Source organism: Pseudochaenichthys georgianus, chromosome 5, assembly GCF_902827115.2.
Source record: "Pseudochaenichthys georgianus chromosome 5, fPseGeo1.2, whole genome shotgun sequence".
Lineage (NCBI taxonomy): Eukaryota > Metazoa > Chordata > Actinopteri > Perciformes > Channichthyidae > Pseudochaenichthys > Pseudochaenichthys georgianus.
Window position 1 is genome coordinate 43733771 of NC_047507.1, and position 24880 is coordinate 43758650.

The 24880-nt window shown below is 41.6% G+C and overlaps 1 protein-coding gene across 1 annotated transcript in view; it reads left to right on the top strand.

Moving 5' to 3' along the window:
* The first annotated feature begins 900 nt into the window (after positions 1 to 900).
* phf2 (PHD finger protein 2) overlaps positions 901 to 24880 on the top strand; it is a 120637-nt gene continuing 96657 nt past the window's right edge. The window contains 1 exon segment of the mRNA XM_071203241.1: positions 901 to 1361. Coding sequence (XP_071059342.1) covers positions 1264 to 1361 — 98 coding nt within the window. The 5' untranslated portion in view covers positions 901 to 1263.

A 24880-nucleotide genomic window follows, 5' to 3' on the forward strand; every position in this document is an offset into this window, starting at 1 on the left:
GTACCAGTGACTGAGCCTCCGTACAGTAAGTGATGGCAAAACCGCCTTGGTATACAGGGTACAGTGATGAGTAATGCTTTACAATTTGTCAAAAATCTCAGTGCGCTGTGATACGCAGCATCTAACTTGCTCAGGCAATGGGCAGGTGCATTCATATATAACAAATCACCATAGTCCAGCACAGGTCAAAAGGTCACAGTGACTAGCCTTTTCCTGGCCTCAAGCGAGAAGCAGGACTTATTTCTGTAAAAGAAACCTAACCCTCAGTTTTTTAAGCAGTTTCTTTACATGAAATTTAAAAATGAGACATTTTAACCCTGGGTACTTTAAAACAAACAAATCATTTCTGAGGAAACGTGCAGCAAGGCCATTCTGTCATATAGAGGTTAGATATCGTAATGCCTCTAAAAATGAATGCATGTGAATTATGAAGCCAGAGATGTGACTACTTTTCATTTAATAATTCCTGATCAACTCTAAAACTGTAACTCAAAACAATGAGGATCGCACACGTTCTTTTTTTATTTACCTATAAAAACACATAAGAAACAAATATAGCCTAAGTGCTCAGCTTTTAAAAATAACAATGTAGACTGTATAAATCCTAATGGTACAAAGGACCTATGAGAAATCATTAGAAAAGTAAATGACTTAGATTTTCCAATATTTAACAAGCATGACTAAACAGTGAATGGCTTTTGTAATTACATCATGTCATATTTTTTCTTGATTGAAGAAACATTATAACTAATTAACAAATTATTAAATTAGGATTTCCTACTTTTTATTAATTTGCTCATTTTTAATGAAATGTAGATTGATTTAACATTCATCACGTAATAATAAAAGCAATTATGTAATTGCAAATTATTTATTATTATTTGATTAAGGCTACCGTGTTTTTTTAAGCAGTCTCTGACGTAACTTTTACTTTATTTCTTTATGAGTCGACGATACATTTTCTAGTGGCTCCTCTTATGAGAGCCTCGGTGCCGCGCAGTCACCAGGGGGCATGCACATAGTAATAATACAAATAATAATAATGATGATAAATGCATTGAGGAAAGCCTTCTACACAAGCCTCCGTCGTTTCCAGCCCCCGGCCGTTTTGTGATGGAGTAGTGCGTTTAGGTTCATGTGTCCGACCGGCGGCTCTGCCCCTGGCTTTTTTTCTGGGGGACATCATATTGGATCATATTGTTTGCAGGACGTTGTTCCTCCTGCAGCCCCCCCAGTCTATCCCGACGTAGTTGTGAATTGAACATGGCGACTGTAGCAGTATATTGCATCTGCAGATTACCTTACGACGTGACCCAGTTTATGATCGAGTGCGATGCTTGCAAGGACTGGTTCCACGGCAGGTAAGCCCACATTGCTCACGTTGTGTTTTTGTGGCGGGTTGCATTTGCTGGAAACAAACAAAAATGGCGAGCTCTCGGCGCGTTTGACAGCTTTGTGGCTCTCGCTCGGCCGTGTACATCTGAAGAGAGGCCGCTGGAGAAGAAGGGGAAGGCGGAGTTAAATATAGACAGACCGGGCTGTGACATTTTTTCGCAAATTAGATTCCCTTATTAAAAGTTCTGTTGGGTTATAAAGCTCTGTCGCTGTGTGCTTTGTCTATTATCTGCACTTTGTGTGTATTTGACATCCCGCATAGCCTACACGAACCCTCCCCGGGTTAGAGAGCGGGCGGGCGGCATAGGCAGCGAGGGGAGCCTCGGCACACTCGCTGCTCATTTGTCCCCCATTCCCCCTCTTAATAGCCGCTTTCATGCCGATACTTTGCTTTTATTTTGTGTAACCGTTGTTCTGTGCGAGCTTTCACCGAGGAATTATACAGAACACGGATGAAAATCACGACCCGAGTCTGAACCGAGCCTCTGCTGCCTTCCTGCCAGGCGGCAGAAGCTATGGCTGACAATAGCCCGGACTGGAGCCCTGAGCTCCAGCGGGAACAGACAGGCTCAGTTATTATCGTCCATTAAGCAGTATTGAGTATTGACACAGTTACGCTATTTCGAGCTGCAAATAATGACTGTTTTGTTTTACTGTGATGAAACGGGCTCATCACTTTCCCCTCCGTAACATGAAATACAGTAGCCCGCGCTGAAGCCTGTGTCAGCGGGCTGTAATGATGCGTGTATTGCCGGGCTTTATGCCCTGCTGCCGCTGTATGTTTGTTGCCTTTCGGCGGCACTCTGCTAGTGTTTTTGGGGAGACCTCAGGTGTTAATCGTGTTTCGTTAGGTGAACAATCCCCTTCAGATCAGAGGACAGTATTTACGCGCCTGAATGTTAACCCTTTAATGCTCCCCCTGGCTGCTTGGCTGTACTGTATAGCTTTATCACATTAAGAAGTGCGGAGTTAAAAACTGGGAATGAGCCATGACCTCCACTCATGCATCAGCAAAGCCAAACAAGCAGTATGATAAAGAAGACCCTTCTACAAATGTTCCCACACTAGCTTGATGCTGTTATTACAGAAGAGTTCACGTCTGAGAGGTTTACAACACATGATCAATAGGAAGCAAAAGGAAAGTGTGTTAAAAATATGTTTCCCTTACATCCCTGCTTAGAATACAAAATATAAAAAATCATTCAGCAGCATCAAACTAAATGAGGTTATTTAACTTAAAATACCTAGTACTATAATAGCTGTGTATGTTTAAAATGAAGACAAACAAAGTTATCCTTACTGCACTAACCTATTGTTCTTAAAGGAACTGAATGTGTGGATCTCAGTTCAGAAATAGTCGCTGAAGGTTATTGTATCGTTCCTTTTTAGCGTGGTTCATGTGATGTAATACAGAGACAAAGTGTCACCGATGACATCAACAAACCCAGAAGCATTGAACCATCATGAACCCTGGGGGGTCTCATCTACCTAAATACTCCACATACAACACATGTGGCAAAGAGTAGCACTTTGTTGGACGATGCTTTTTGATGTTTGACACATGCATGTCCCAAGAGGAGGTGACATGCTAGGGTTGTCATCGTATCAGAAATGTAGTGGTCAGTACCAGTTTCACGATTATCCATACCAATTTGAGCATGCTAAAACAAACAAACACACACATATTCCAATGTACTTTGATACACTGCTCTATACCAGTTTGCATTCTGTTTTTTTGTCTGCTAAGAAGTTAAAGATGCTTCAAACAACATTTTCATGATCATATCACAAATGGTTTACCTTCACAAAATGCTACATTTTAGTATGCCACGTTTTCAGCATTTTGGCATTGAGGAGCGATTGCAATAAGGTTGTTATATCTTCTGTTTTGGATGAGGAAATACGTAATTTGCATTAGTCGCCTTTTGGGTTTGAACATTTACAGTCAAAACCTGTGTTACTGCATTAGATTTTTCCGTAACCGAAATATGGGTCAAAGTAAGGTTCTGCTTATCAGTTTCTAAATAGGCACTTTCTCTGGACTGGGTGGCACTCATACGTATATTTTGCTTATGTTTTGTCACAACATTATGGGAAGATTAAGAGTTGCGTGCACCAGGGGCTTAAGGTTTTTATCTGAACCCGTCTTTCATTTTGATTTGTGTGCGATGTGTTCTGGGTTAAATAGTTAAACTAAACTAAATAAGAAGGAGGCAGTACTGTGTCTCTTCTTCTTTACATCTTTTAAGAATATGAACAAAATCACCTTGTATTTTTTTTTTGTGTGACAGTCTGCTCTCCACTCTGTCAGCTTCTTTACAATAAATACGAATACAAACTTAGATTTAATAGATATTATAAAACGATTCAATTTCATATGCTTAATAATAATATCATAGCAAAATGAATCACAAAATCTGAAAAATAAGTAAAAAAAATAATATAGATGCAATTATTAGGGATGTCAAGTTAACGCGTTAACGCAAAAAAAAAAATGAACACCACTAATTATCTTAACGCGATTAACGCATGTGTATTTTTTGTCCTCGGCCGCCCCGTAGTTTCAGAGCGCATCGAGGTTAAAATACCATGTACAAGCTGATGCTGACAGCCCCGCTCCTGCTGCCCGCTTGTGGCAGACCACACTTCCACGCTCACCGGCAGGCACCGACTGGCTATTGGGAGGACCAGGAGGGTGTGTGTATGTGTGGCGCGAGCGAGCGAGAGAGAGAGAATGCGCACACCCTACGTGTATTGTTGTTGTTAGCATCTGGTGCTAGCTAGCTGCGCTAACGGATATAAGGAGCTGTTCTTTAGGGACTCAGGAGGGAGAGTGCATAGTGAACCCTTACAAGGCTGGGGTTTTTTCCCTGTCTCCCTATAGGTGGACGCAGGGGAGCCCTCAGCACTGTTTTTTTCGAGCACACTTTTTTTCGCGAGGCAAGCGCGTAAGGGTGTGCTCTATCGGCCGCAGCCCAGACTTCTCCACGGTTACAACCGAGGGGGAGGTGAGTGAGGCGCAGCGGCTGCTAAAGCCGGTCAGGGACAGTGAGGTGGAACGGTGTGCTGGACGACAGTGCGTGCATCACAAGCCTGTGAGAGATATAACGTCGGGTTACGTATTGTAACCCTTGTTATATTAACACAGGCGGAGCCCTCTACCTTGGGGCACTGCCTGTCCTATACCGCTCGCTGAAGAGTGGTGTAGGATGATGGTCAGGAGGCGAGGCCTCCTTTTATACGGAAGTGAGATGCGCACGCATTCAGGTAGGCCCGCCCCGGGGCCGGCTACGTCCATAGAAATCTCAGTAGGTGAATGCTTGCATGATAAGGTAGTACCCATAGAGTCCAGTAGAGGGCTCCGCCTGTGCTAAAATGACAAGGGTTACAATACGTAACCCGACGATATGCTTCCTCAGTGTTCAAGTAGGTAGGCCTACACCCTACACAACAAACGTTAACACTGGTTTATTCACCAAGTAAAGGGCACTCTCTTGCTAAATAAAATAAAATATTCAAGGCACAGTTTCTCAGTATAAAAATTCACTTTCTGTTTTAGGTAGCACTAGCAGTGATGTAACATCAATAAACATGAATAGGAGAGTAAAACATAACTAAGTAAAACATAAAACATCAATGAGGTGCCAAACAATTAAAATGTAAACTTTAGACTTGAAGTGCTGTGACGAAGGTAACTTCGACACTGTGGACTGACGGCTTCGGCACATGTGGTTTTATTTTGAAAAGTGTTTCCCTTTCCCCATGTCTGTTACTCCTGATTATGTTCACCTGGTGCCCTGTGTTGTCTCCTCCCCCCCCCCACCTGCGTCTAATTGCTGATTAGTGTGTGGGTATTTAGGCACTGTTTCCCTGTCTGTGTTGGCTGGTAGGGTGTGTGAGATCCTTGTGGCTGGTGACTGTGCTCACGGGAACAGCAAGATTGAGGCTGTGTCCTGTGCTCGAATGTAATAAATGCCCACACTGGGTTATATTTTTGGACGTTCTGCCTCTGCCTCCTTGCTTGGTCAGGCCGCTCAAATGTCGGCTTCACAAGTGCAATCAAAGACTTTATCATAACTGAACATCTGTTTCAAAAGGGAAAAACAATATAAATACCTTATTGATAAAATAAAATATAAGCCAACCAAAACAATACATGAAGTGCAATACTGTCTGAATCCTGACTAGACAGCTTTAGAGCATGGCTTTCACATCAGTTTTCTTTTGTTATAGTTTTTTTTTTTTTTTACTTTTCTTGTTGTATGACAGAACACAGTCACAGATTTGTTGCCAAGAAAATCAGTTTGTCGACTTTCTCTGGCTTGAGACTTGCCCTTTGCCATGTGACAATATTGCCACCAGTGCTGAGCACTAGTTGCCGGAATGCAGAGATACATTCTAGCTAATTGGCTAACCCTTGGAAAGTTTCCGTCATGGTTTTGCCACCATTCCAGAGGATCCATTTCACTGTCTGCATTTGGTACGGACAGGTAGGACTTCAATTCTGCCTCTATTGCTTCTTTTAGGGATGGAGAAGCAGATGTGCCAGCTGCAGTTACAGCAGAGGTCTTCAAAAAGCTGGCCAGTGTTTTCTTAGCTTTATTTTGGTGGGGGCCCTGGTTTTCTTCTGCCTGAGGGCTAGGGATCGTAAAGGTTTTAACGGTAATACTACTTTTATCGGTCCGGTCTTTTAACGGTACTCTTATCGGTTCTTTTGGAGAAAAAAACAAGTTAAACTAACTAAACAAATTGTGAACAAAACTAACATTGCTTTTTATTTCAATTAAATAAATAATATTTCACATCAAAAGAAACAACAATGCTTTAACAAATCGTATTAAATAATCTGATGACAGAATAGCTGGAACTTTAACAAAATAAATAACTCCGTTTCCTCTAATCATTAACCCATGTTTGTATAATGTAGTTAACTCATGTGTTGCTGCTAGCATACAGAACACCTGACGTGGAAACGTACCTCGTGGACGGGGCTACAGAGCTGCTAGAAAGACAGTCCAACTCGGTGCATTCCTCCGTCTGAATGTGGAGCTCTTTTGCTAAATGTTTAGACAAATTGCTCGTGTTACCGCCCTTACATGCTAAACTTTTATTCCACTTTTGGCAACGAGCATTGTCCACATCGACACGGCTATAGTTTAACCACCTCGGAGCGCTTCTCTCCGCCATCTCCTCCGTGTGTGTGTGTGTTGCTGCATGGAGCAGCTGCGTGTGTGTAAACTGCCCCGCCCCCTCCCAAGCAGGCAGGGGAGAGAGATCTCTCGACGGGATTGGAAAGATCGAAAATACTAAAAATAATCGCATTTTGCATATTAGAAACGGAGTTGGCGACACTAAAACTGCAATATAATGTGTGTGTAGCAATAATATGAAGCACTGGCTTTACATAAGACACACTCACATAGTCCTCACCTAAAAAGAAAAAAAGAGGACAAATAGCAGGTTATTGTATTGATTGTATTACCACTTTTCTAATTAAAAAAATATAAATAATAACACATTTAAATAAACACAAGTCCTCACCTGAGAGTGCATCTGTGAAGTCCCGTAGTGCAGGGGTTCCCAACCCCCGGTATTATTTCATCCAGTAGCCTAGTTAATCTTTCACCAGAAAACCGTTGAAAATGGCTTTTATGATGTTCCGAGGGATTCGGCGGCTCAGCCTAAGGTCTCAGCCTCTCGTGCGCACGAGAAAGTTACCGGTGCGCCAAGTAGGAAGAGGAGCGCACAGGAGACAACCGTTTCATTGCAGACTGTTGTGTTTATGTGGGGAAATGGCCGTGCACTAGGGCTGTGCAATTAATCGTATTTTAATCGCGATTACGATTATGGTTTGCGACGATTATGAAAACACGATTATTTTGCTGGGTGCGCTTTCGCCCCTCCCTAAAAGCCCACTCGGCCACGAGTGACATGTGTTGTGAGTGTTCAGCGCGAGCGAAGATGTCAGAACAAAAGCAGCAACTCGTTAAAGAGAAGGGTAAAACTATTTCCACTAAGTACTTTGCCATTACATTTCACATCGCTAAAGATATGTGCCCAGTTAGCACTGTTAGCAACCAGGGCTTTAAGCAACTTGTCAACACGTTGGACAAGCGTTACGCGATGCCGTCTCGGTATTATTTCAGCAGGTCTGCGCTGCCTGCGCTATATGACAAATGCCGTGGGGAAGTTGAGAGAGATGTGGCTTCAGCTGACTACTTTGCGACCACAACAGACCTATGGTCTAGCCCTGGGGTGCCCAACCAGTCGATCGCGAGATGTGTCTAAAAATAGAACAACAATATTCTGTTTTATCGTTAATGTCCTGTAACATAACATAACATTCCTGTGCCAGAATAATGCACTTGAACGCATCAAAGCTTTGTGATTGGCCGGCGTCACCCCTGTGTCGGGGCGTGGCTGAGGGTCTTCAGTACAGGTGGCAATATTGTCACCTGCCTGCGCTCATTTCTGAAACCAGACCATGTAAACAATCTTTAAGAGACGACATGAGCAGCCCTACCAGCATTTGCCATGGTGGCCTAAACATTTTTATTTGGTCTTAAATTGTAGTTCAACATTTATTTCCTGTTACTTCTGGACCATGACGGTTGGCCAGCCTTCAACGTTTAACTGAGTGGAATATGTTGAATATGTTTTACCAAAATGTTGGCTATATGTTAAGGAGTTTTCAGTAGGTTGTGACCGTGCACTGCAACATATTTGATTTAATTTATTTTGGTCTAATTTATTTGTATCTATCATATTAATAATATATGTTTAGTAGGAGTGTAACGGTTCACAAACATTTCGGTTCGGTACGTACCTCGGTTTTTTGGTCACGGTTCGGTTCGGTACGTTTTCGGTACAGCAGAATTTTTTTCACAAAACAAAACATATATATATATATATATATATTTTTTTATTATTATTAAACTGTGAATAATGTATTCACTCAAATAAATACAAAATATAATAAAATAAACATTAAGGTGCAGCATTTCGATGAACTGAAATAATCTGTATTTGAACTGTACTGTACTAGCACCTAAGCAGCCAGTTTGACATTAGGATTTGCTTGTTATTGTATTTTCATGTTTTTTTTAAAGAAAGATGAACTTGTCCACATTGCTTGCCGAAAGGGCAGATCTGCTGGCAGCTGGCACTAACAATGTCTCCTGCTGTGGAGAACACCCTCTCGCTAGGGACAGAGGTAGTAGCAGATACAGCCAGGTAGCGCTTTGCTAACATGGCAACATAAGGATATTTGGCGTTTGTAATAGCTTTGGCTCGGTCTGAACTATTTGCGAGTGGTGGAGGCTTAAATGCTAGCGGGAGTTTGCACTGCAGTCTCTTGGTACCGGTGATATTCACGTTCGGGTGATGCCTTTTCAAATGAGTGTGCAAGCTTGATGTATTGCCAGCCGCGTAACCAATGTTAGTTGAACAATGCCGACAAACAGCTTTGGTTCGGTCCACCTGTCTTTGTCCGTCATCCTTGTTCGTAACTGCGAAACCAAAATGTTCCCAAACCGGAGACTTCAATGATGCTGGAGGATTTTCGAGCTCAACTTTATCTGCGTTCGCCATTAATTTGACAGTTCCTTAAATTACTGACTACATTTGAACTAGTGTTGTCACGATACCAACATTTTGGTTTCGATACCGATACCAAGTCAAGAATTGCGATTCCGATTCTTTTTCGATACTTTTCTTAAAAAAAGGGAAACACGGAATATCGGCTTTAAAATTAGGAATAACAGATGATTTTAGCAGCAGTGTTACTAAGAACAGAAACACCAAAGAGTCACATCTAATATAAATATATATAAAAGCATTTATTTTAATTGTGTAGCAGTGAGTTTAACATTTTGGCAGCACTGTTGAGCATTTTGAAAATGTATTTTCATGCCTCTGTGCAAGGCTTAGTCTTTCTATCTTTATAGCCACTGGTGTAAAGTAACTAAGTTCATAAACTCAAGTACTACTTGGGTACAATTTTGAGATACTTGTACTTTATTTAAGTATTTCAATGTTTCTTTTGCTACTTTGTTCTTCTAATCCACTACAGTTCAGAGGTACATGGTGTACTTTTACTCCACTACATGTATTAATCCCTTTAGTTACTTCACAGATGTGGATGAATGATGTGAAATATAATCAAGTGTTAAATCAGACTTTAGTTCCACCTGGAGTAAATCCACAAGATTCAAACTAGCTGCACCTTTACCAGCTTTGAGAACACTTTCATGATCAATCATTATAAAACACATCATATATATTATTCTGAAATGGACCAATCTGCACAATGACTACTTTTACTGTCGCTACTTTAATACTTTTACTTGAGGAACATTTTGAATGCAGTACTTTTACTGTAACAGAGTATTCCTACACTCTGGTGCTTCTAGTACAAGACCTGAGTACTTCTACTTTTACTGTCGCTACTTTAACTATATTTTGATGATAATACTTTTGTACTTTTATTTGAGGAACATTTTAATTGCAGGATTGTTCCTACATTCTGGTACTTCTACTTTAACTCAAGTACAAGACCCGGGTACTTCTACTTTTACTCAAGTACAAGATATATACTTATACCACCTCCGTTTATAGCCTATGAAAAAAACTAATAGAAAACGAAGGCTAAAGCTAACGTTAGCAGATAGTGATGCTAGTTTGCTAGTTAAGTTTGCTCAACGATAATATTGCGACAGAAACACTTTTCAGTGAAGATCACGCTCTGCCGCTCCGACAGGGAGCTCTGCTCTGAACGGCCCGTTCACAGACTTCTGGCGTCTTTTTTGTCAACAAGCCGAGGCGCAGCGGCAGTTGCACTCCCACTTGCAGCCATGCTTCTCGTTTTCTCACATGCTCTGGCAGCTAGCGCGTGGCCGCGTGCACGAGAGAGGGGAGGGACTTAGAACGTGCTTGAGAGGAGCGGGACTGCAGGCACAGCTGCAGGGAGTGGAAGCAGAGCGCTGAACACACAGCGCTGAACACACACGGCTCTTATTAAAACGGCGCTTTTTCACGGGAGTACTTTTCCCCGTCATTCTTAAAGTACCGATACTAATGAAACGGAGGAATCGTACCGTTTTTAACGAAAGGGTATCGCGGTACCTTTCAAGTATCGGTACACCGTGCAACACTAATTTGAACGCATCCCTCTGACCAGCCCAATGAAATGACTTGCTCGCTCTATGACGCGTTGAACCCAATGTGAGCAAATGACTCTGAATGCTGCGACGCAGCACCTGAGATTACTTCCAAAAAGTTGTTCACGTTCTCAATTTTTTACGTTTAACGTTATATTCGTTTGGTACACTTCGGTACACACGTGTACCGAACCGAAGGGCCCGTACCGAATAATTTCGGTACGGGTACGTGTACCGTTACACCCCTAATGTTTAGTATGGTTTTGGAAGTGCGCTCCAACATATTTGTTGTTCTTGTTTATTGGTAAAATATTATTTGTTTTAAAGTTCAATAAATGGTCAATGAATAATCGTCAAAATAATCGTGATATCAATTATTGGCCCAAATAATCGTGATTATGATTTTTGCCATAATCGCACAGCCCTACCGTGCACATTATTTGAGATATCAGACTTCATTTTAAGGACATGTCGGCCAGGGGTGAAGAGCTATTTGTTTAAGCACCGGATCGGCAAAACAGGAGAGTAAACCAGTCTGCCTTGATCTATGAATTCATGTCCGGGACTCTCACGGTATCTGCTGCCCGCAGCTGTTTTATAGAAGGAAAACCTCCTTCACTTCATGAAATGGCTGCAGGCAGCATCAGGAGGCAGCGGGACGTGTAACTCCGTCTCTGAGAAGTGCAGCACCAGCGCGCCGAGAGCTGTGCCTTTTTACGCACCGCCTTCGCTGTGTTTACCTTCATCAGAACAGCTTAAGAGTGACTGCAGGCTGCTACGTGTTAAACACACACACCTCTACACACATCGAACTGCCCGATTACTCCCCCTTTTATTAGTTTTATGAAGGAGATGTCCAGTCACCAAGGCGACCAACAATCCCAGTGGGCCAAGCACGAGCCTGTTCATATTGTAGCGTTCGCCGCTATTCAAGATCACAGATCACTCGAGCCTTCGATGTCGAAAACGGTCTCTTTATTTTCTGGTATTGACGGCCACAGCCACGCCTTACAGAACCAATGAATAGTATAACACTCATTATGACTTTTCCCTACACTCTATGACAACTCCTACCGTCTCGTACTCCCTCCACACTCACACCTGGAAGGGGCGGTCTCTCCCTAACTCCCACCAACAACATTGCCTAAATAACTTTACAAATGTACTAAAACTGTGCCCATCTGATAACTGAAATAACTACTTGGTCACGCTACAATATTATCCTTAATATTTAGATTAAAAACATTCCTTTGACACTTATAACATTACTTTGCAAGGTAAGCACAACCAAAATAAGTTTGTAAAAGCAGAATTTGAACACTGTTTCTGTGCTCCTACAATATTTTTGTATAATACCATCACACCCTGAGCGTACAAGTACACAATAGCGATCGTTCACTGTTGCAACTGGCATGCTGTGGCATTTAACCTCGAGTATATGCCTTGAGTTGCACATAGCTCCAACACACACACACACACACACACACACACACACACACACACACACACACACACACACACACACACACACACACACACACACACACACACACACACACACACACACACACACACACACACACACACACACACACACACACACACACACACACACACACACACACACACACACACACACACACACACACACACACAGACATTGGTGAGGATCTCAGCCAGCCACTGACGTTCAACCAGAAAACATCAGCCGTTAGCTCTTAGCCCTCAGAGCTCACAGCTCCTCATATCTGTTCAGAAACTGTACAAAAGTTAAACAAGTACAAACCACAGACTGTCTGTGTCATGGCGAATACAGTCGCTGCTTTATTTATGTCTGTAGGCCGTTGTTGTGAGTGTGGACGGAGTAGGCCTATATACAACGTTAGCTTAGCCTGGTCGACCCGATCTTCATTCAGAAAACAAGCATTTTAAAAGGTGTTTCTCTGCCGTCTGTCTGCAGACTTGTCAAAGCATTAATTCATGGTTTTTACTAACCTGTATCAGTATGTTGTTACTTCGGCATCATTTAGAAACGTGTATTACAATTAAATCACGGTAAAATATGTTCATTTTGTTGTAGTTGTAGCTCCTGAGCCAGCGCGTCTTGTTTGAATGATGCGAGTAAACACAGCTGGCAGCCGCGGTGAAAACATTGGTGAAACTTGAGCGTTTAGAGCGATGGGAGCGAACAACAACCCCTGATAGATCTCGCGAGAATGTGTATAAATATAGATACATTTTCATAACAAAACAATGGGGTTGCTAAGCCGTTGCTAGGCCAATTGTTGGAGTTGCTATAGCAACTCCAAGCTACCCCCTGGCGCCGCCCCTGAAGGCGCATGATCTGTGTGTGTGTGTGGCAGTGTGCGAAAAAGTACACGTCCCACCGTCCGGGACGTGTTATTTACAATATCGGACAAGTAGATCTTTCAATTGACTTGTCCGGCAGACAAGTGACGTTTTTCGGCCTGATTTATTGACAAATTATTGATACATTCAGTTTACAAAAGGCAGAACTCATTCGCAAATTGTCCGTGTCTGCCATTGTTCGTTTAGAAATGTTAGTTTCGGTTCTGCTTGTCGATTCCTAAGGAAATGCATCTCGCCGTTTTCTGTACAGTTAGACGGGGCAGGGCGGGAAGTGTAGCACAGGCAGGGTTGGGAAGCAAAACTGTCCACACAAAAGTTGTGAGGACAGGAGGCGAGGCCGAGCCCTGAGGACTGCAGCTCTCTCTCTCTATGCTCCGTATCAGCTGATCGCTGCACGGCGCAGCTCAGCGTCTCTCTCTCTTTCTACACACAGCGGCTCCGCTGCCCGTTTAACAGCCTCGTCTTTGTCAAACTTTCTCATGTTCTTTCTCTAACACGTAATGAAGGTTATTAAGCGTTTTAACTCCTATGTTGTTAATATTGACCACCATTTCCTTTATTTTCCTTTATTTCCTTTAGCAGCCTCCCTGTCTGTGTCCTCGCGCTGTCCTCACATCCCCGGACCCCCAGACTCGGAGGAGCACAGGGATGTCAGTATTGTTTATGAAGCAGGGTATAGAAAGTACATTATTGAAATGAAAATACTATTTATTTACTTTTACAAACAGTGAGCAGCTGGGCAGCTGCAGCATGTGTATTGCAGGACATGTGTAAGCGTGCAAGCGTCTTTGAGTTGTAGAAAAGCGCTAGGCCTATAGGCTATAAATATAATTAGAGATGTCCCGATCACGTGATTTAAAAAAAATCGGGGATCGGGATTTTTTTTTTTTTTCCCTTTTTTTTATTTAATGTTACAAAACAAAAATGACCATGTTCACGTCTTAAAGTCATCCTGAGGACTTAGTTTTGGTTTAAAATTACACAACATCATGTATGTGTTGCTTTCTTTGGGCTTGTTTTCATAGACCTGGTTGCTTATTTCTCTGAAATCTGGCAACAGAGTGGGCAGTAGGGCTGTGCAATTTAATCGATCTTGCGATATATATCGATATTTAGTTTTCCGAGAAAGTATCGATATTTCAGCCGCGGGTATCGATTAGGGGTGTAACGGTTCACAAACATTTTGGTTCGGTACGTACCTCGGTTTTTAGGTCACGGTACGTTTTCGGTACAGCAGAAAAAATGATCACAAAACATAACAGATTTTTTAAAAATGATTATTAAACTGTGAATAATGTATTCACTCAAATAAATACAAAATATAATAAAATAAACATTAAGGTGCAGCATTTCGATGAACTGAAATAATCTGTATTTGAACTTTACTGTACTAGTACTCACAAAACATAAACTATTAGTTTTGGGTTTTTAATTATTATTAAACTATGAATATTCACTCAAATAAATATAAAATATAATAAAATAAACATTAAGGTGCAGCTTTTCGATGAACTGAAATAATCTGTATTTGAACTGTACTGTACTAGTACCTAAGCAGCCAGTGTGACATTAGGACTTGCTTGTCATTGTATTTTCATGTTTTTTTAAAGAAAGATGAACTTGTCCACATTGCTTGCCGAAAGGGCAGATCTGCTGGCAGCTGGCACTAGCAATGTCTCCTGCTGTGGAGAACACCCTCTCGCTAGGGACAGAGGTAGTAGCAGATACAGCCAGGTAGCGCTTTGCTAACATGGCAACATAAGGATATTTGCCGTTTGTAATAGCTTTGGCTCGGTCTGAACTCTCTGCGAGTGGTGGAGGCTTAAATGCTAATGGGGGTTGGGTTTGCACTTCAGTCTTTTGGTACCGGTGATATTCACGTTCGGGTGATGCCTTTTCAAATGAGTGTGCAAGTTTGATGTATTGCCAGCCGCGTAACCAATTTTAGTTGAACAATGCCGACAAACAGCTTTGGTTCGGTCCACCTGTCTTTGTCCGTCATCCTTGTTCGTAACTGCGAAACGAAAATGTTCCCAAACCGGAGACTTCAATGATGCTGGAGGATTTTCGAGCTCAACTTTATCTGCGTTCGCCATTTCGACAGTTCCTCAAATTACTGACTACATTTGAACGCATCCCTCTGACCAGCTCGTCCAATTAAATGACTTGCTCGCTCTATGACGCGTTGATCACAATGGGTGCAAATTACTCTGAATGCTGCGACGCAGCACCTGAGATTACTTCCAAGAAGTTGTTCACGTTCTCAATTTTTTACGTTTAACGTTATATGCGTTCGGTACACTTCGGTACACACGTGTACCGAACCGAAGGGCCCGTACCGAATAATTTCGGTACGTGTACCGTTACACCCCTAGTATCGATACATTAAGTCTGATAACTGTGTTCGTTATACTCGTGTCCAGGAGAGAAGCTTTAAAAAGGAGACTAATTGAGTCTCTGAGAATGTTCAAATGTATACTTTAATTAATAAAAAGCGCGGTAATGTTACAAGCAGAAGATGGTTCAGTCAGAAAAACAGCTGTGTTCTGGCTCTCGTGAGCGAAGGGAAGAGAGCGAGCTCCACCTTTCCAGCTGTTAAATATCCTCTGCTGGCTCCTCCCTGTGGGCCGGTTGGCGCTGCTGGGGATCGGCCCTCCACGTCTCCAATGTTCGTTGTTGCGCATTACAGAGGATTCAGACATTGCACATTAAATATATAACTAAACACGCCTTTTCTCCTCCTTATCTCTTTCATGACTTTTCATTTAATACATTTTAAACGCTGTAATCAATACTCCAAAAATACCTCACGGCTGGTATCATTTCCGGTAGTTCCGAATGTTGTCTCATGCTACCCACGTCTGTAAACAAACGTATTCAAATAAACTGTACCTTCATTTAATATTCAGCAATAATAATATCTCGACGTCTATAGTTGTAGTGTTGAAAGCAGTAGGTTTCGGTGTGCAACACTCCGTGTCATATCGCTACTAAATTCACCTCTATAGGAAATGGTATATTAGCCACATGCTAAATGCTAACCGGAGATGAAGGATTTTCAGAATAAAAGCTCAACAACTGGTTGTGCACAACAACTTCTGGTTTTTCAGTATAAAACAGCATTTAAACTGACGGTATGTTTATGGTACTTTATGCCATCAAAACATTGATTTTAATTTCTAACAAGTCCCATTCAAATCCCCCGTGTTCCGCCACCTGCTGCACCTTTTCATTCTCCATTGTCCATTGTGATACTGCACTTTATGTACTTACGTTTCAAAGGCTTGTAAGCTACAGTTTGCACTGTTTCAATAAATGAAACCAATTTTCTCACCACATCTTTTGATTCATTTTGTCCAGCATTTGCAAGCTGGAGACTCTCTGTCAGAGCCATATATTGTATAATTGATGCTTTCAGTTTTCAGTTGAATTAATTCAATCCAAGTCAATGGAACACTCACAAGAGGTCACCAAAATCCCACTGTCCCTTTAAAATCTTTCAGAAAATGATATAAGTGTATCGAATTATATCGAATCGTATCGTTGGCTGAATATAGTGATATATATCGTATCGTTGGCTGTGTATCGTATCGTATTGTGAGATTAGTGTATCGCCACAGCCCTAGTGGGCAGGGCGCAGTGTCTAATAGTAGCAGTAAGCTAACGAGAGGCTACGTTCAGCTGGTGACTCGGGAGTCGGGACAGAGAAAATGTCAGGAGTTTGGAAGTATTATGAAATTGAAAGCGAAGGCAGTGTAACAGCCAGATGCAATGTTTGCAAGGCAGAGGTTCCGCGTGGTGGAAAGAACAGAGCTACGTTCAACACGACCAATCTAATACGCTACCTGAGAAACAAACACCAACAACAACACGACGAGTACACAGAGGCCACTCAGGTAACGGCACTGAAACAACCGACACTTTCAGAGACTTTTAAAAGGAAAGAGAAACTGCCCCAGAACAGTGAAAAGGCCAACACAATAACAGCCTAGATAGCTGAATTCATCGCGTTGGATGACCAGCCGTTATCTGTTACCTTTTTTTTCTCTTAATGCATTGCATAAATATCGGATCGGGAAAAATCGGTATCGGCAGATTGTCAAAATCAAATGATCGGAATCGGATCGGGAGCAAAAAAAGGTGATCGGGACATCCCTAAATATAATGTATTATTATTAGGGATGCACGATATTGGTTTTTTGAAACCGATACCGATAACTTCCTGCTTCTCAAGACCAATACCGATAATAATAAAAAAATTACGCCACTAATAATTTGAACGCGATTAACGCATGTGTATTTTTTGTCCTTGGCCGCCCCGTAGTTTCAGAGCGCATCGAGGTTAAAATACCATCTCCAAGCTGATGCTGACAGCCCCGCTCCTGCTGCCCGCTTGTGGCAGACCACACTTCCACGCTCACCGGCAGGCACCGACTGGCTATTGGGAGGACCAGGAGGGTGTGTGTATGTGTGGCGCGAGCGAGCGAGAGAGAGACCTTACGTGCATTGTTGTTGTTAGCATCTGGTGCTAGCTAGCTGCGCTAACGGATATAAGGAGCTGTTTAAATGAAAACAGAGGAGCGACATTTCGCCACAACTGCGCCGAGCACTTGACTTGATGCAGGAAGCAGACAGAGAGACATTGTATGAGAAGTCAGCACACTCAGCACGGATAGTGCAACATGATTGCAGTGTCCAGGCAGCTCCCGGTCGAGCATATGCCTTGAGTTGCACATAGCTCCCACACACACACACACACACACACACACACACACACACACACACACACACACACACACACACACACACACACACACACACACACACACACACACACACACACACACACACACACACACACACACACACACACACACACACACACACACACAACACACACACACACACACACACACACACACACACACACACACACACACACACACACACACACACACACACACACACACAGAGCAGTGGTGAGGATCTCAGCCAGCCACTGACATTCAACCAGAAAACATCAGCCGTTAGCTGTTAGCACTCAGAGCTCACAGCTCCTCATATCTGTTCAGAAACTGGACAGAAGTTAAACAAGTACAAACCACAGACTGTCTGTGTCATGGCGAATACAGTCGCTGGTTTATTTATGTCTGTAGGCCGTTGTTGTGAGTGTGGACGGAGTAGGCTGTCAAAGAAGAGACTGTCAGTGTGGCTGTACTCAGCATTGAATCAAAACGCACTAAAGCTGTTGATCTTAATACGTTTGTGAGGCGTTTTGCTGAACAACATGGTAATCGCCGCATTCAGCTGTAATAGACATGTCAACTTGATGCTCTGCTCACGGATGAACATACAAAACCATTAAGATGATGACCTTACGCGTGTACATATATTATAATATATTTGTTTCTTTGAGGGGGTCTGCCCCCAAAAAACTGTTTTAAGTCCTGAGAAAGTCAAATAAGACGGTGTGTAAAACTACACTGCCCAGCCAACGGAAAGTAACCACTTTGATTGAACTAGGCCAGAAGGTAAGGACTCTCCACTGGATAATAACTGAAGTATAAAAGAATGCATGACTGAAGTGATGGAGGCCATGTTGAAGGCAAACACAAAGAGGAAATAACAGGTCAAATCAAGCAAACCCCCTCTCAGATTCCACAGCAACCAGAAGAACATACATACTTGCTGGTGATTTGATTCATCAGCTTTGTGATGGAATACAAAATGCACAGTGCATTTCCTTAGCTGTGGATGAGACCACTGACACCACTGACAATGCTCAGTTGCTGGTGTTTGTGAGTTTTTATGATGAGGCAAAGGGGGAGTTTGTTGAATATGTGTTGGGCCTGAGGAACCTCAGTGGGCACACAAGGGGGCGAGACATTTATAAAGCAATAATGGGAATGCTGAATGAAAGAGAGTGCAGCTGCCTTTATTCATAACTGCAGCTCTGACACTGCGACTCTGAGGGTCGAGCACAGACACAATAACAATGAAAACGGCTGCAAACAGAGACTTTTCGTTTTTGCAACCTCGTGTTAAGAATCTTGTTGCAATTGTTTAAAAGTTTGAATGACCGTAATAAACGGACCTTTGTCTTATTGAAACATTTATTTTGGACCTTTAAGATTTGTATTTGTGTACCCCTGACCTAAAGGATGCTGTGGAAGCAGAGTTAAACACCTTCAATAGACAAAGAGGAAGATCCACTTGCATGGTGGAAAACGCACAATGTAATCTTTCCACAACTCGCCAAGCTTGCCCGCAAGTACCTATGCATACCTGCTACAAGTGCCCCCTCAGAGAGGCTGTTCAGTGCAAGTGGCAACATTGGCGTCTCAAGCCTGCATTAGTGGATAGTAGTGTTGTCACGATACCAACATTTTGGTTTCGATACCGATACCAAGTCAAGAATTGCGATTCCGATTCTTTTTCGATACTTTTCTTAAAAAAAGGGAAACACGGAATATCGGCTTTAAAATTAGGAATAACAGATGATTTTAGCAGTCAGAACAACTAAAGCAGCAGTGTTACTAAGAACAGAAACACCAAAGAGTCACATCTAATATAAATATATATAAAAGCATTTATTTTAATTGTGTAGCAGTGAGTTTAACATTTTGGCAGCACTGTTGAGCATTTTGAAAATGTATTTTCATGCCTCTGTGCAAGGCTTAGTCTTTCTATCTGTATAGCCACTGGTGTAAAGTAACCAAGTTCATAAACTCAAGTACTACTTGGGTACAATTTTGAGATACTTGTACTTTATTTAAGTATTTCAATGTTTCTTTTGCTACTTTGTTCTTCTAATCCACTACAGTTCAGAGGTACATGGTGTACTTTTACTCCACTACATGTATTAATCCCTTTAGTTACTTCACAGATGTGGAGGAATGATGTGAAATATAATCAAGTGTTAAATCAGACTTTAGTTCCACCTGGAGTAAATCCACAAGATTCAAACTAGCTGCACCTTTACCAGCTTTGAGAACACTTTCATGATCAATCATTATAAAACACATCATATATATTATTCTGAAATGGACCAATCTGCACAATGACTACTTTTACTGTCGCTACTTTAATACTTTTACTTGAGGAACATTTTGAATGCAGTACTTTTACTGTAACAGAGTATTCTACACACTCTGGTGCTTCTAGTACAAGACCTGAGTACTTCTACTTTTACTGTCGCTACTTTAACTATATTTTGATGATAATACTTGTACTTTTATTTGAGGAACATTTTGATTGCAGGATTGTTCCTACATTCTGGTACCTCTACTTTAACTCAAGTACAAGACCCGGGTACTTCTACTTTTACTCAAGTACAAGATATATACTTATACCACCTCCGTTTATAGCCTATGAAAAAAACGAATAGAAAACGAAGGCTAAAGCTAACGTTAGCAGATAGTGATGCTAGTTTGCTAGTTAAGTTTGCTCAACGATAATATTGCGACAGAAACACTTTTCAGTGCAGATCACGCTCTGCCGCTCCGACAGGGAGCTCTGCTCTGAACACCTGAACGGCCCGTTCACAGACTTCTGGCGTCTTTTTTGTCAACAAGCCGATGCGCAGCGGCAGTTGCACTCCCACTTGCAGCCATGCTTCTCGTTTTCTCACATGCTCTGGCAGCTAGCGCGTGGCCGCGTGCACGAGAGAGGGGAGGGACTTAGAACGTGCTTGAGAGGGGCGGGACTGCAGGCACGGCTGCAGTGCAGGGAGTGGAAGCAGAGCGCTGAATACACACGGCTCTTATTAAAACGGCGCTTTTTCACGGGAGTACTTTTCCCCGTCATTCTTAAAGTACCGATACTAATGAAACGGAGGAATCGTACCGTTTTTAACGGCAGGGTATCGCGGTACCTTTCAAGTATCGGTACACCGTGCAACACTAGTGGATAGACTAGTATTCTTGGCCAAAAGCCTCTAAGCCTGATTGAGCAATGCATACAGATGCTTAAAAAGTCAAATGATTATATTTGACTACATTATGCAACAGTTGAAATTGTGAAAAAGAAATGTTCAGATTGATTTAACTGCTAGGTGCTCTGTTCAGAAAGAAAGCAGATATGTACTTGTTTAGGCTAGCCATGATGACCAAGAACACTTTGTTTCACTGACTGTTGCTTTGATTTAAAAAAAAAGGTTTGTTAAACCAAATGGTTCACAAGTTGATATTGTTATGTAGTAGATACATTTTTATTACAAGTTATTTGTTTTATGTCAAATTATATTTATTTTAAGTTGTAATTTTGTAAACCACTCAGGGAGCTGGTGTATAGCTGTTCTTAATTGTATTTTTATAATGTTGTTTAAAAGATGTCCACTACTTTGCTGCTATTTGCACAAAAAAGGTTTAAATTGTGGAATAAAAAGTTAAATTACCTATTTTGTCACCTATGTTTATGCTTATGTTTATTAAGGATCCCCATTCGCTTTTGCTCTCGACAAAAGCTACTCTTCCTGGGGTCCGACACTTAAAACAATACAACAATAATACAGCAACATTTAGGACATAAGTCCTGACATCATTAACAACATTAAAAACATCACCAATATCATCAACAACATGCGATCAAATTCAATTAGGGTTCACAGCTCACAAGGGTACGTGGTCATTAGTAGATGGCCCTTCAATCTCTTCTTGAAAGAGGCTCTGGACTCTATTTCAGTAAGGTAGTTTGGAAATGAGTTCCATTCCTCTATAAGACACTGAAGAGTTCAGAAGATGGGTCCTGGGTTTAGGTGCCAGTAGATGGCTACTTGTAAAGCGACCTTGGGTCCCTTGAAAGGCGCTATACAAATCAAAGCTATTATTATTATTATGTAGCTGGTCTAGTCTTATGGTCATGCTCGTCTCTTGTGTAAACTATTTGATCATAAAAATACAGTGGTTTTTTGCTAAATTGGAATTTTTTTAGAAAAGTGATAACACCAGCTTGCAGACGTTTCTCAACTGGAAGCCGTGATAGGTTTCTATGCATAACTCCAATATGAGTGCGCTTCGATCAGTGGAGAGCTAGTCTGGCAGCCTTGTTTTGAGCTATTTGTAATTTCTGTAAATGTGTTTTTGCTGCTGATGACCATGTGACCGGACAGTACTCAAGATGTGACAAAACCAGAGACTGAATGACTTGTTTCAAAGTGGTTGGTGTTACATACTTTGTACATTTTCTCACCACAGCTATGCTCCTTCCCATTTTAGTTACGATACTGTCAATTTGCTTCGTCCACCGTAAACCAGAATCAAGAACAATGCCAAGCAGCTTAGTCTCGTTGACCTGTTCCACTGGCTGACCAGCCGGCGTCAGGCTTAATGAGGATTGCTGCTTAACATATGTCTGGATCCGAACACCATTGCTTTTGTTTTTGCAATGTTGAGTACCAGTTAGGGCTGCACGATTCTTGCTCAAATGTGAATCACGATTTTCCTCCATAAGAATTGAGATCACGATTCTCATCGTTTCAATGAAAATATTTATTGCACTCTTACTCTTAGACGTCACGTGAGTACAATGAATTTAAACAGACAACATTTGTCTCTCTTGTAACAAAAACATAACTTTGTCTTTAGTCTGTAGTTGCTGAACATTACAAACATTACTACATTCAAAATGTGGAACCTGGAGCCAACTATTGTGGCTTCAAACAGACACCATCAACATCAAAGTGCTTGACTTAAATCCAAGTCTCAGTTTCTTGTAGCAAAAACATAGAGTAACTAAAATGAATTTGACAGCCAACTACTGTGGCTTTAAACAAAGTGCTTGACTTAAACTCAAGTCTCTCTGGTAACAAAACATACAGTAACTAAAATAAAGATATTGCTGCTGCCTGAGTGCTGGACATAAAAAATAGAATTTTTGCAGGTTTATAATAACAAAATGTAAACGTTGCAGTAGCACCTGTCCACAGTGACAGGACACCCAACTACTGTACAACAACACCAACCTGTTTGTTACAGGGAGGAATGCACTTAAGTTACTCAAAATACCTCACCACAGTGCTGAATATAAAAACAAAACAGTCACAGCTTTAGAATAATAATATTAAAAAAGCCTAGCCGGCTAGCACCCAGTTCAACTACTGCACTTAAAGGTTCTTGTACTGAAAAAAACATAAACTTAAACAAAGTGCTAGACTCCACTGAGTAGTAATGTCACTGAATCAAAAGGATTAACTTAAATACTGCAGTCAGTACTGAATATAAAAACGGAACAGAACATAAAGTTACAGCTTCAGAATAAATGTAAATAAAGCCTAGCTGCCTAGCTACTAGCACAGTCCATCTACTTTTTTCGGCACAAGCACAACTTCCCTCTCACTCTCGAAAACTGGCAACCCCAGTGGCTGCAGCGTTAACACTGCATGAGAGGAGGAGAGACAGACAGAACACTACCATTTGGATGCGATCATGGTACTTTAATGTTAAATGTATAGAGTATATTTGCTTTACATCGTTTAAGTATGATTGACATTGCAAGTTGGTATTATGCAGAAGCAAAATAATAAAAAAATCCCAAAAAAGAAAAAAATCAGCTTGACGTCATAGGATCGGCGTAATTTAGAAATGAGATCGCATAGGTGTCTGAATCGAGATCACGATCTTTTTTCGATTAATCGGGCAGCCCTAGTACCAGTTTGTTATTGTTTACCCAGTCTGCTATGGCTTTAATCTCTATTTTAAGTAGCAGGTCTCCCTTGAAAAAGAGATCTATGATCTCAATGGGACCAATCTGGATAAATAAAGGTTTGAAATTAAATGAAATGAAAGTAGATAGTTTAACTCACTGCATGTTGATGCTGCACTGTACATTGTGGAATCATCAGCATACATTATTACACTGGACTTATTTAATACGTAAGGAAGGTCATTTGTGAATAATGAATATAACAAAGGCCCAAGCGAACTCCCCTGTGGGACCCCACACTGCAACACCTTACATTCAGAAAAGCTCCCATTGAAAAAGACTCGCTGCCTTCTCCTAGTCAGGTAGCTCTCCATCCAACACCTAGCAACAGAACCAAAGCCATAGTATTTGAGTTTGTTCAGCAGCAGACTATGATCGATTACATCGAAAGCTGCACTAAAGTATAACATCACAGCTCCTACAAGCCTCCTATCATCCATGCTCTTTAACCAGTCGTCGGTCATTTGTGAAAGTGCTGTACTTGTAGAGTGACCATCTCTATGGGCATGTTGGTAGTTCGTTGTCAGATTGTTACTTGAAAAGTAGTATTGTTATAGTATTATAGTATGTTAATTCCCTAATGTGATAATGAAGCTTCCTATAGTTTAATGTAATACGTTTAATCTCTTGGATCCCTTCTAGACACCACTCTTCTTCATTCACAGATGAACCTCCTTATTTGAGGGTAAGCAACATGTTAGATCATGACTTAAGGTATGATCAGTCAACCAGTTAAGATCCAGACGTCCGTGATTAAAATCATTCATCCGGTTAAATATAGTTAAAAAAAACGCAATATATATCGCAGGGGAAAAAAATATCGCAATGTCAGTTTTTTTCAATATCGTGCAGCCCTACCTGAGACACAGTTTCCTCCACTGGGGGCTCACGGGCTAAACAGGTTAATGATGTGAAATAGAATCAAGTCTTAAATCAGACTTTAGTTACACCTGGAGTCAGTGGCATAACAAGGTTGTGATTGGCCCCGGTGCAAATATTGTTTTGCCCCCCCCCCCTGGACTCTGCTGTTCTCTATTGAGAGTGTTGCCAATCCACTGAGTCGTTCTTGTCCCATGCTGCTTCTTAAATACATCTTAATCAATTTGAGCTTTGAGAATGAGAGTTCTGCGGTCGCAACAGTGACGGGTATGGTGAGATATAACAGCAATGCTGTGCAAACTTCGCTAAATGTGGCTGCCATTGAGCTGTGGTCCACAATAAGCATCTTGGTCATATCCTTCACAGATGGTTCTTTA